Here is a 13,209-nt window from a genome sequence, read left to right as displayed (position 1 = left end):
GCTTAAGAAAATGCAAACGCTAAATGTTGAAGGATATGAACACGGCTAAAGGTGGAAGGATGTGAACACATTTTGCAGTGTTGTAAACTGTGTACAGTAGAGGAACAGTTCGGAGACGGTTAACTGTATCACTTGAATAAAGATAGCAATACCAGCGGCTGTATTTGAATCCAATGTCGTCTATTCTTTTTGACGCTTGCTACCAGTTTCGACCAAATGGCATCATCTTCAGGCCTCAAGTATAACCTGCCATCCGCAACGGTTTTCACGTGCAATGAACAGAATGGTCAGACCGTGCTGAGCTTGTTATTGCCAGGGAAGGTACGGAATCCAATTAATTTTGTCCTGTCCTGTCCAATTAATTTTGTCCTGTCCTGTCCACATGAAAACGGTTATGGATGGCAGTTTATACTTGCGGCCTGAAGATGACACCATTTGGTGTCGAAATTGGTAGCAGATGTTAAAAAGCATAAACGACGTTTGATTCAAATACAGCCCCTAGTTTTGTTAACATTATTCAAGTACTTCGTGTCCGGCTGCAGTCCCACTTTTCTTGATGGGCTACCGGAGATATACCTATACCAGTCTGACAAGGTATCCTTTTGTACGACAGTATTTGTGAGGCAAAGGTTCGTGGACAATAACGTTCCTGACATGGATTAGTCTGCCCAGAGTGACGATCTGAACCCAATGGAAGACCTTTGGGATGAGTTAGGACGTGGACCCCAGCGCCCAACTTGACTACCTTCTCTGGTTTAGGTTCTTGAGGAAGAATGTGCTGCTACACCTCTCCATACATTCTGACACCTCGTTGTAAGTGTCCTCAGGAGAACTTAAGCCACCACAAAGGCGAAATGCGGACACACTCCTTATTAATGTCCACTGAACTTTTGATCAGGTAGCGTATATCTAAGGGTATTCATAAGTGCAGCCTTAACTGAAGCTGGGAGGATGGCTTGCGAGTCACAAACACCCTTATGCGATGAGTGCCAAATAATTGACTCCCAGTGCCACAGATCTGTACATGAGACACAATTCGAAACATAGAAATGTACCAGAAAAAATGTGGCGGATACTATCGGCATGAACCCTTCGTTACAACAGACATCACCGAATCAGGGTGTCACTGGTTCCTCGCACCAAGAACCAAAAGCGCCACTTCGTTACTTGTAGAGACTGTGCACTACACAATACATAGCACATAGACCTAGACTACCTTGCAAATTTCAAGCACAGAATATTTCAGACTAAAACAAAATCCCAAGTACAGAAAATGAATACAGGACTGCATCGATACAACAGGCAGACCTTCAAAGTTTTCCGGACTTCTACCAGGTGATCGGAGAACGGGAGAGATAAAGAGAAACAAGAGCTGCATTGTACCCACCGAATCGCCGTGAATCATCAAAGGACTGTATTTAAAGAGGATTTTATCTTTTTTAGCAGGTCAAAAAATCACCTCGTCTTCTGGTAAAGATCTTTGCTTTGCGAAACTAGAAAAAAAATGTGAGGCTTATTTTTGTTAAGTTTTTAAAAAGTGTATTTTGGTTTATTTGGGTTGGAATGGGTTTTAGTTTTGTTCTCAAAGAATAATGCAGTTCCCAAAATTTTAATTTCGGGAAAGACTTTGTGGGTGCAATGTTTTTACTTCTCTACAAGTTAGATTTGGATAATAATCTAGGGATTCAAGAAGATTTCGAGAAAAGTTCTAGCACTTCTAGCAGAATTTAATTTTCAAGTTAAATTTTATTCGATTAGAAAAAGATGTTTCGTAGGAGATTCATGTTATTAAATGGTAGGGACGCTAAACTGGAGAAGGTCAAATTGAAAGAAAATAAATGGATTATTCGGTAAGAGTGTGTGCAAGATTCGGTTCCTGTTGTCGAACACAGCTTTAACGCGTCAGGAAATTTCGAAACTGTCCTCAATTCGCTGCCAAGTCAAAAATTCAGTCTTGAATATAAAATGAGTTCAGCAAATTTTGTGGGAGGTCTCCCATTGGCTGTAACACATGTACAGCGTGGGCAAAATACACTAAAAAGAAGGAAGATGCACCAAGAAAGAATTATCAAAGTGAGATGGAAATCGATGGCTGTGATGACATATCCAGACAAACAAATGATTGCAGTTTCAGAAAACTGGATGATTCATTCAAGAGAAAGGTCTTCACAAATTGAGCAAGTCAGTAACGTGTTGTCAACCTCTGGCCTGTATGCAAACAATTATTCAGTTTGGCATTGTCGAATGTCCCCCAGAAGGATATCGTGCCAAAGTCTGTCCAACTGGTAAGTTAGATAGTCAAGATACAGAGCTGATTGGTGGGCGCTACCCATGAGGCTTCAAACGTTCTCAACTGGGAAGAGATTCGGCGACGTTGCTGGCCAAGCAAGGGTTTGGCAGTCACAAAGACAAGCAGCAGAAATTCTCATCCTGGTTGCGGAGGATGTAAGTTGGAATGTCTGTTTTAAGGCAAATGAATTATTTTTCGGGTCAGTTATAGTGTGCCCAGCACACCTGCTTGCTGAATGCTCCTTGACAAATATTCTGTCTAATTATGTCAGTTCCTTTTAAAAAATAAATGCGGGTGACATTTTTAAAACATATTATGTGGTGCTACAGAAGAATGCTGAAGATAAGGTGGGTAGATCACGTAACTAATGAGGAGGTATTGAATAGGATTGGGGAGAAGAGAAGTTTGTGGCACAACTTGACTAGAAGAAGGGATCGGTTGGTAGGACATGTTCTGAGGCATCAAGGCATCACCAATTTAGTATTGGAGGGCAGCGTGGAGGGTAAAAATCGTCGAGGGAGACCGAGAGATGAATACACTAAACAGATTCAGAAGGATGTAGGTTGCAGTAGGTACTGGGAGATGATGAAGCTTGCACAGGATAGAGTAGCATGGAGAGCTGCATCAAACCAGTCTCAGGACTGAAGACCACAACAACAACAACATGTTACTTCCAGGTTACATTTGAAGATAATCTATAATAAAATATTATTTTAGCGTTTTTAGCACTAACAGATTATATTCGTCTTGATTTTCGAACCGTTATAATCTGAGGAACACAATCAACATTACTCAATACAATAAAAGTACTTGTCATTGTTAACTTTCATTAGCTCCATTCGTACCACGTGGAAAGACCGTTGTTCACGAATGAAACGTCTTCCCGCAGCAAATGCATATAAACGTTTTGGACTACTACCAAAATAATTCCGTGAATACAGTTAACCTGACCAAGTGACCAAGACTTTCTTACTTTGGTTTTCAATAAGTGGACATAGTAAGGTAGTCACTGTTCCAGATTTTTTTCATCGCCCTAATTACCGTTGCCGGTTGCTGGGAGCGAAGACAAGTTTATCAGTTTAAAAAGAAAACTGCCTGGTATTATAAATGTATAACATTTGTATCTGGACAGGACAAAATTTCGCCACGTGAGTCTGTGCCACAGAGTACAATGTCGTAATATACCGGCTTTGAGGAGGTAGCTGTAAAGCGTAGCTCTGCAACATTTGGTGGAAGAGAAAAAAAGTATTGGAGTATGTAAATACTCAAATAGACAGTCTGTAGCGGGATCCTAACAGCGCAGGGTCCGAAAGACTACCATGTGGTTCGTGCGCAGTGTGGGTAAACCGCTTCCAGTGACACCAGGGCTAGCGTAGCTCTCAGTGTCCATATACACTATCTAATCAAAGGTATCCAGGCAGCTCTGTGTAATGCTGAACTGACTGCTAAATATCACGTAATGCGGACCCGCCAGTATATAAAAGGAGGCGGGGAGCGTGGCAGTGTCACTGACGCAAACGTGCCATCCATCACCACTGTCATTCGGAACAGAACGCAATCATTTTAAGACAAAACAGAAAACTAACCACTCTACCTCATTTCATCACTAGATTAATTACGAAATTCCAAGGAACATAACCTCTCGTCACATCAGAGCACAAAAAACCACACCAAATCTCACACTAAACATAGAACAATAACACATTTGCAAGGACACTTACACATGTTAGTAAACCCTTTCACTTCGCATCCCCTACCGTAGACAGAAGGCATTAGTAAAAATCCACCGCACCTTCAGTAAAACAATAAATTGGTAGCCAAGATTGCAGGAACTCTTTTTATTCCATGATTACCGGTTTTGACGAAACTAAAGCCGCTAACATCCGATCTTAGGACACATACAAGTTACAACATCAAGGCAAACAATGGTGATGTTAATAGTTGCCTGTAACACGCAGGCCTTACAAAATTGTCGTAAGTAGCACATAGGCGTCCAAGAGAGAGGACATTCTAAAAGTTAAGCGTCTCCACCACATACAAGCGCAAGCTAGGTACTGTCCTAAGATCCGATGATGGCGACTTTAGTTTCGCCATAACCGGTAATCATGGAATAAAAATAATTCCTGCGATCTTGGCTACCAGTTTATTGTTTTACAAGCACCTAGATCGCTCCCACGTGGGCACAATGTGCTCCCTACAAAGTACCTTCAGTAAAAATGGGCTTCAAAACGCACTCATGCAAGCAGCTGAGCGGTGGCAGTAGAGAAGCAGTAACTGTACAGTGGTTCGGTTAGAAGAACTCAATGACTTAGAAAGTAGACTAGTTACTGGATGTCATGTATATAAAGAATCCATCCGGGACATTTCAACCATTCTATAACAGCCCACGTCTACAACTGTTGCTGATGTGATACGGAAAAGCAGCATCTGTGAGCAATGGTTTGTGGACAACAAAATTCCTGAAATGGACTGGCAGAGTCCTAACAAGTACCGAATGCGACATCTTTGGGATGAGTCAGAATGTCAACTTCGCTTCCAACTCCAGCGCCGAACTTCATTACATTCTTTGGTCATGCCTCCACTGATATTCATATACTTCTTTGAAAGTGACCACAGGAAAGTTCAAGCTAGTTGAAGGCACCGTAAAGATGACGTGTGGACACAGTCTACACTACTGGCCATTAAAATTGCTACACCAAGGAGAAATGCAGATGATAAACGGGTATTCACTGGACTAAGATATTATACTAGAACTGACATGTGACTAGTTTTTCACGCAATTTGGGTGCATAGATCCTGAGAAATCAGTCCCAGAACAACCACCTCTGGCTGTGATAACGGTCTTGATACGCCTAGGTATTGAGTCAAACAGAGCTTGGATGGCGTGCACAGGTACAGGTGCCCATGCAACTTCAACACGATACCACAGTTCATCAAGAGGTGACTGGTGTATTGTGACGAGCCAGTTGCTCGGACACCATTGACCAGACGTTTTCAATTGGTGAGAGATCTGGAGAATGTGCTGGCCAGGGCTTCTGTATCCAGAAAGGCCCGTACAAGACCTGCAACATGCGGTCGTGCAATATCCTGCTGAAATGTAGGGTTTCACAGGAATCGAATGAAGGGTAGAGCCACAGGTCGTAGCACATCTGAAATGTAACGTCCACTGTTCAATGTGCCGACAATGCGAACAAGAGTTGACCGAGACGTGTAACCAATGGCACCCCATACCATCAAGCCGGGTGATACGCCAGGATGGCGATGGCGAATACACGCTTCCAATGTGCGTTCACCGCGATGTCGCCAAACACGGATGCGACCATCATGATGCTGTAAACAGAACCTGGATTCATCCGAAAAAATGACGTTATGCCATTCGTGCACCCAGGTTCGTCATTGAGTACACCATCGCAGGCGCTCGTGTCTGTGATGCAGCGTCAAGGGTAACCGCAGCATGGTCTCCGAGCTGATAGTCCATGCGGCTGGAAACGTCGTCGAACTGTTCGTGCAGATGCAAACGTCCCCATATGTTGACTCTGGGATCGAGACGTAACAGACATGTGGATAAGATGCCTGTCATCTCGACTGCTAGTGATACGAGGCCGTTCTGATCCAGCACTGCGTTCCGTTTTACCCTCCTGAACCCACAGATTCCATATTCTGCTAACAGTCATTGGATCTCGACCAACGCGAGCAGCACTGTCGCGATACAATAAACCGCAATCGCGATAGGCTACAATCCGATCTTAATCAAAGTCGGAAACGTGATGGTACGCATTTCTCCTCCTTACACGAGTCATCAAAACAACGTTTCACCAGGCAACGCCGGTCAACTGGTGTTTGTGTATGAGAAATCGGTTGTAAACTTTCCTCATGTCAGCACGTTGTAGGTGTCGCCACCGGCGCCAACCTTGTGTGAATGCTCTGAAAAGCTAATAATTTGCATATCACAGCATCTTCTTCCTGTCGGTTAAATTTCGCGTCTGTAGCACGTCATCGTCGTGGTGTAGCATTTTTAATGGCCAGTAGTGTATATTAATGTTCGCTAATACGTGTCCGATACTTTTGATCAGATATATACGTCTGAGGATAACATTTACTTGGACTCTGTTGCAAACAAAAAGCGAGGCTTTACCTGGGCAGCGGTGTCATCATCGCACGGGTTGTTCTGCGGCTCTGGGATTGGCGTCAGCACCTTGCGCAGCTGCTCTCGTGTCGGCGGCAGGTTCATCGAAGTCAGCCCGCACTCGGGGAACACGATGATGTCGGCGCTCTGGAACCACAACACCAAGCTATATATGTGTAGCACGTAGTCTGGCCAGTTGATAACTGCTAGTTCTGAAATATGCTACTGGGCGATACGAAAAGTTGCCGAAGTGTCCTCATCGTTGAACTGTTACTTTTGTATATTATCCTTACCTGCTTACCAGTTTGTTGAACAGTAACAGCATATACGGGTCCTGCATCCTCAGAGAACTCAATCTACGAGTATTAATAAGAAACGCGACACAACACGTCAGAATAACTGTTGTGTAGTTTCATTTCTGACTTCGTTTTCTAAAATAGTCAGGAAAGTAATGCACTGATTATTAGTGCCCCACATAATTAGAAAAAAAGTTACATGTTTTATTGCTATTTCGGTTCCACTCACATTTAACACTCACTCACTAAATATTACTAACCTTAAATAGCAAACTATCGCCAGTTAGCATTTTTTACGATCCATCAAAGGCGTTTGATTGAGCATAGAATAATACTCTTCTTTGAAAAGCTTAAATTCAATGGAATTAATGGTATTACAAAAAACTGATTTGAATCGAACCAGAAAAAAAGCAATGTAAGTCGCGGTACAGGCTGGAAGAAAAGAAAATTTTGTTAATGGGAAGGAATCACGAATGGAGCTCCACATCGTTCAGATTTGGTTCTCTCGTACTATGAGGGTGAGTCAAATGTAAACCTTAAATATTTTCTAAAATATTATTTATTGTGCAGAAGTGGTACAAAGCTGTATCACTTTTCAACATGATCTCGCCCACGCTCAGTAGAAGTCCTCCAGTGCTTATAAACTGCATAAATTCCTTTAGAAAAAAAATTCTTTTGGTAGTCCGCGCAACCACTCATGCACCGCGTGGCGTACCTCTTCATCAGAACGGAACTTCTTTCCTCCCATTGCATCATTCAGTGTCACTCGGCGGTTTTCCTTCACTATGGCTTCAACTGCTGCAACGTTCTGTGGAGTCACAACTCGTTGTGCCTGACCTGAAGTGACACCATTTGTGAACTTCCTACTCCATTCGTAGACTTGCTGCACTGACAAACATGCATCACCGCACTGAACCTTTATTCGTCGACGAATTTCAACAGATTTTCACTACGCAAAAGCCCAATAACAAAACGCTGTTCTTCCCTCGTGCAAGTCGCAAGTGAGGCGGCCATCTTTATACTGATACTGCGATGGTATGTGTGCATCGGCACTATGCTGCCACTTACAGGGCATTCTGCACACTGTTTGTAGCACTCTTACCAACTTACAGGATAACAGCGCAAAATTTCGATTTGTTATTACAAATCTAAGATTTTCATTTCACTCACCCTCGTACTTATACGTAATGGTTACCTTCCACTTAACACACACTAAGCGGGGTTACTAATTTATGCAGGTAAAGCAAATATTATAATTATGGCAATTGCAGAAATAACAACAGAATAAATTTTTAACAATTTTCAAAAAATTGTAAGTGGTTCTCTATGAATGGGCTCTCCCTTAATTTCAGAAAAACACTGTGAGCTCAGTTTTGTACAACAAACAAAATAACACGAATGTACTACATGGGACGTCAACTGGCACCACACCAGAAAATGTTCAGGCAGTGAAGGATCTCTTTCTGCAAGACTGCAGACATACCATGCACGACCTCAGCATCATCTTGCGCATAAGTTGTGGTACATGTGAATGTATTCTGCAGGAAGAACTGAACATGAGAAGGGTTGCGGCGAAGTTTATTCTGCGACTGCTTCAAGACGGTCAGAAGCAACATCATTTGGACTTCTGTACGAATCTTAAACAACTGCTTCGAGACGATCCAAACTCTCTTTCAGAAGTTTTAACCGGTGATGCATGTCGTGTTTACGGCTATGACCCTGAAACTACCAGCAATCGTCACATCGGAGGAGTTCTTCTTTACTTCAGCCAAAGAAAGCTCAACAAATCGAGAGTAATATTCATTCATTCATTTCCGTGTCCCGTCAGCATTTCCAAAAATAGCAGCTGCGATAGCTTTGTCATTTCCTTCGTAAACATCTTGTATTGTGCACGGGTTGTCCAGGAGGGGGCTTGGATCTTCTTCAGTCCCGCAGTCGCAAAAGGTGTCAGCGCTCGCTGGAAGGATTCCCCATTTCTTCAGGTTGGTCTTGCATTGGGGGAGGCCCACTCTTTGGCGGTTTAGGGACCTCCATACAGGGTACTGTAGGTTTGCGCCAGGAGCTAGTTCTTCTTTTGGTGAGACGTCTAAGGGCAGAGAGCTCTTCCATGTTGCAAGACGAATTGCCTCTGGTGCTCCCTCCAGTGGTGCAGTCCTAGCAAGGAAACTCTTGCGGGATTTAAGGCGGGATCTTGCTGCCTGATGACCATACAGAGGGTGTCGGCGGTCATTCTCCTGCTTTGTTCTCTCATTGTCTGCAACAGTGGCCCTCCGGATAGAGTAATATTAAATCACCGTTTCTTTTCCTTAGTGTCTGTTTTAACTTGAGACAACTATTTATCTCGAAAAAGACACATCATTTGGAAAAAAACGTTCTACGTGCAAAGTTAATTTTAGTGGAGGAGACATCTGTCTGTGTTACAAATGGCCACCTCCTAACCATCTCTCCTGCGTGGGCAGGGTCAACATTGTATTTTCAAACGGGATCAGCCCGTTTTTATTGAATATTCAGATTCTGTGCCAAAGATACGTACGGTCCACTCAACTCATCCTTTTCCATTCGTCGAAGATGGTCCTGTAATCGCCAAATATCAAGGGTCCCGTTTTTTGCAATTGAGAACTGACGGATATGATTTTACAATTCATTTACGATGTACATGTACAGCTTTGTGTTCTAGCGGTTGATACAAATGTTCAGACGTTACTTGAGTATTACAAATGTGATTGTACAGTACAAGTAATTTGGCCAGCCACTATTTCTGGCCATATGTTACTTGTATGGTAAAGCAGTTTTCTGCTGCCTGCGGGATTGATTGTAGTAAGTCCCCAAACCATCGGAATGCTTGATTTTGGTGGCCGCCCTCACATCCCGTCTGCAGGAGTGACTGATTTCGGTGAGTATTTCTATCCAACTGGCGTAACTCTCGCGTTGGCCACTACGCGCTACCTGTGGAATACAAACCACAATCATTCTAATAAGGTAAAATCCCCATAAAGTGATAGTGATAGGCGAACCGCCATGGATACTCCCCGAAATCAAGTATCCCGATGCTGAGAGGCAAAGGGACTCGCCGAAATCACGGATCCCAATGGTGAGAGGCAAGAGGAATCACGGATATGAAGCATCCCGATGGGCAGCTATTACATCCTCATAGTTGTTCCTGGATCAAACTAAAAGTAGATTCTAAACAGACATCGAAACAGCTAACCATATTTTACTGTACAATCAAATTCGCTACACTAAACTTCGAACGTAGACAGCACAGTCAGAACACAAAGGTTTACATTTACATCGTAAGTGAAATGTAGAATCAGATGCGTCGGTTCTTAATTGCAAAAACAAACACACTTGACATTTGCAGAATGAGATTTTCACTCTGCAGCGGAGTCGATATGAAACTTCATGGCAGATTAAAACTGTGTGCCGGACCGAGACTCGAACTCGGGACCTTTGCCTTTCGCGGGCAACTGCTCTACCAACTGAGCTACCCAAGCACGACTCACGCCCCGTCCTCACAGCTTTACTTCTGCCAGTACCTCGTCTCCTACCTTCCAATATTAACAGAAGCTCTCCTGCGAACCTTGCAGAACTAACACTCCTGAAAGAAAGGAAAGCTTCTGTTAACTTTGGAAGGTAGGAGACGAGGTACTGGCAGAAGTAAAGCTGTGAGGACGGGGCGTGAGTCGTGCTTGGGTAGCTCAGTTGGTAGAGCAGTTGCCCGCGAAAGGCAAAGGTCCCGAGATCGAGTCTCGGTCCAGCACACAGTTTTAATATGCCAGGAAGTTTCACACTTGACATTTATCAATTACAGTGCCGCCTACCACAAAGGGAAAACAATGGTGTGAGTAAACTGCGGGTATTTTGGTTGGTGTAGAGTCAGACTATGCAAGAAAAATGGAGATGGGGAGAGGGTTCCCATTTGCAAATACAAAGTTGACCCCACCCGCACAGGAAGGGTGGTCAGGAGATGGCTAGTATATTGACGGGATTGTTCGTAAACAGTTCACCCTCCTTGTCAGACAGTAAATAAAGACTTTTGTCGCGATGTTCTAAGACGATTGAGGGAGGATGTAATGGGAAAACGTCCACGAACATCTGAGTACTCCTCCACGACAATGCAGACACGATGTCCTCTTTACTAATGTTAACTTTTCATGTAGAACATTTTTTTCTGAAGATGCGTCATTTTAGAGATATTTTGCTGTCTCAAGTTAAAACACACATCCTGTATATTAACGGTGCTGCTCGTAAAGAGTTCACCCTCATGATCAGACAGTAAATAAAGAGTTCTACCGTGATTTTCTTAGACGCGTGAAGGAAGGCGTGAAGAGAAAACGTCCATGAACGACTGGGTACTCCGCAACGGCGATGCACAGTCGAATACAGCCTATTCAGGATTTTTCTTACTAAGAACAAGGTGACAGTTGTTTCCCATCTGTTGTACCCAGTAGATTTAGTTATCGTGTGATAGCTTCTTCTCCCCATGAAGGAGTGAAGGTTCGGTACAGTGGAGGAGATTCGAGTGGAATCGGAGGGGGCACCAAACATCTGAACAGGGTGAGAAAAACGTCAAGACCGTTGTGTTCACCCTCCAAGAAGGTGACCGTACAGAAAAGCTCGGGATATGACGTAATAATTTTAATTAATTCATTTTGAGAATTTTTGATAACCATCTCGTACAGTAGATTCCGCACGCAGGTTCTTGCTTTCTCCGTCCTGGTCTAGCTCTGGATGCTAGGAAGCAGGAAGGTTTGGATTCAATGAAGAGGTCATTAAGAGGTGGAGCACTCGCTCGGGTTTGCGCGACATGGTGAAGGCAAACGTCCGCGCCTTTCCTTAGAAATTTGCCGTGAGCTACGTAGGGAAATCAGTCCATCCACGAGCCGAGACTCACCTGGTCGCGGGCTTGACGCATGAAGCGGATGTAGCGCTCGCAGTTGGCGCCAATCACGAGCTGAGGGTCTTCCTTGGTGGGGTCTCCCAGCGCGGGGTACTCCACCACCGCGGCCACGTACTGCATGCGCCGGTCACCTCCCTGCGACTCATCGTCGCCCGCTGGGTACGCCTGCAGCAGCGAGAACACTCGTTGTTACCTTCCACAACAGCAAACAGCGTGCACACAGCAAACTTCCCTTCTCGGGCCTGTGTGAACAGCAAAGTTAATGAATGTGCAACTGCTCGCTCGCCGAAAGATCTGTACCTCAGGACTGGAAAGTTGGACAGGTCACACTAATACACTAATACACCAAGCGAGGCGTCGTTTGGCATTTACCGGCGTGATGTGTGGCTTACGAGCAGCCGTTTGACTATGAAATCCAAGTTTTCTCATCTCCCGCCTAACTGTCATAGTACTCGCAGTAGATGCAATTTGGAATTCCTGTGTGATGGTCTGGATAGATGTCTGCCTATTACACATTACGACCCTCTTCAACTGTCGACGGTATCTGTCAGTCAACAATTCACGCTGTGTCCATTCACGTCTTCACTTCACTATCACATCAGAAACAGTGGACCTAGGAATGTTTAGGAGTGTGGAAATCTCTCGTGCATACGTATGAGACAAGTGACACCCAATCGCCCGATCACGTTCGAAGTCCGTGCTCCATTCTGCCCTTTCACGGTGTCTAATGACTACTGAGGTCGCTGATATGGAGTACCTGGCAGTAGGTGGCAGCACAATGCACCTAATATGAAAAACGTATGTTTTTGGGGTGTCCGGATAGTTTTGATCACATAGTGTATCATATAAGTAGGAAAGATTAACGGCGCTCCTTGGAAGAGAAGGTAAATTTGAGTGACATACCCATAATTTTAATGAAGTGCTATAAACTCGGGATAATAACTGAGTCATTAATTTTGTTATCACTTCAGGTTGCAAATGATAGCGTCCAAAAGAGAGGATGCAGGTAGAGGTCTGCGCGGATGCAGATATCCGCGGATATATCCGCGGATATCCGCGGTATTTGTTACTTGGCGGATAAAATCGCGACCGGCACGGATATCCGCATGTCATCTGCGGATAATGAGCAAGGCATCTGCCCAGTACGTATGTTACAATGTTAGTTGAAAACTTCAAGTCTGTTGACATTCTTGGAATCTCGCAGGGCCTGGGTAGAGCGGATGTCTGTTGTCCTCAGCCCCAGGTTACGACCGACGTAGCTGTACCCAAGCGACCTGCGCCTAATCTGTTTCCGCGACCGTGTCTTTTGTGTGGCCTGTGAAGTGCTCTCTGGGTGGCAAACCTGCCCACTGTCTACCAGACAGGTGCCCGTTGCAATTTTCCGCTGCCTTCAGTTAGCGCTTTGTAGTGACCGAGTGACAACGTGCATCGTAGCAAATATCAGTGAGAGTTCTTTCTTCAAATGAACACCATATCGATGGATACAATTTCGTGTAAGGTGAAAAAAGGTGATTTTACATTAGTGAATGAAAACAAATTGAAATCGCCAATTTGGAAAATATTCGGATACGTAATTGATGGCAACTAAAAGATAAAA

General features: G+C 44.1%; 1 protein-coding gene and 1 non-coding gene across 2 annotated transcripts in view; both read right to left on the bottom strand.

The window, feature by feature from the left end:
• Positions 1 to 13,209, bottom strand: part of LOC124712318 (vanin-like protein 3) — a 158,284-nt gene that overhangs the window by 43,821 nt on the left and 101,254 nt on the right. The window contains exons 3-4 of the mRNA XM_047242612.1: positions 11,607 to 11,777; positions 6,426 to 6,563 (exon numbers count right to left, since the gene is read on the bottom strand). Coding sequence (XP_047098568.1) covers positions 6,426 to 6,563; positions 11,607 to 11,777 — 309 coding nt within the window. The remainder of the gene's footprint in view (positions 1 to 6,425; positions 6,564 to 11,606; positions 11,778 to 13,209) is intronic.
• On the bottom strand, positions 10,133 to 10,207 carry Trnas-cga. Its single transcript has one exon. It is a non-coding gene; the product is annotated as a tRNA-Ser (tRNA).

The sequence above is a fragment of the Schistocerca piceifrons genome, chromosome 8 (assembly GCF_021461385.2).
Source record: "Schistocerca piceifrons isolate TAMUIC-IGC-003096 chromosome 8, iqSchPice1.1, whole genome shotgun sequence".
Taxonomy (NCBI): domain Eukaryota; kingdom Metazoa; phylum Arthropoda; class Insecta; order Orthoptera; family Acrididae; genus Schistocerca; species Schistocerca piceifrons.
This window is presented reverse-complemented; position numbering and strand designations above follow the sequence as displayed.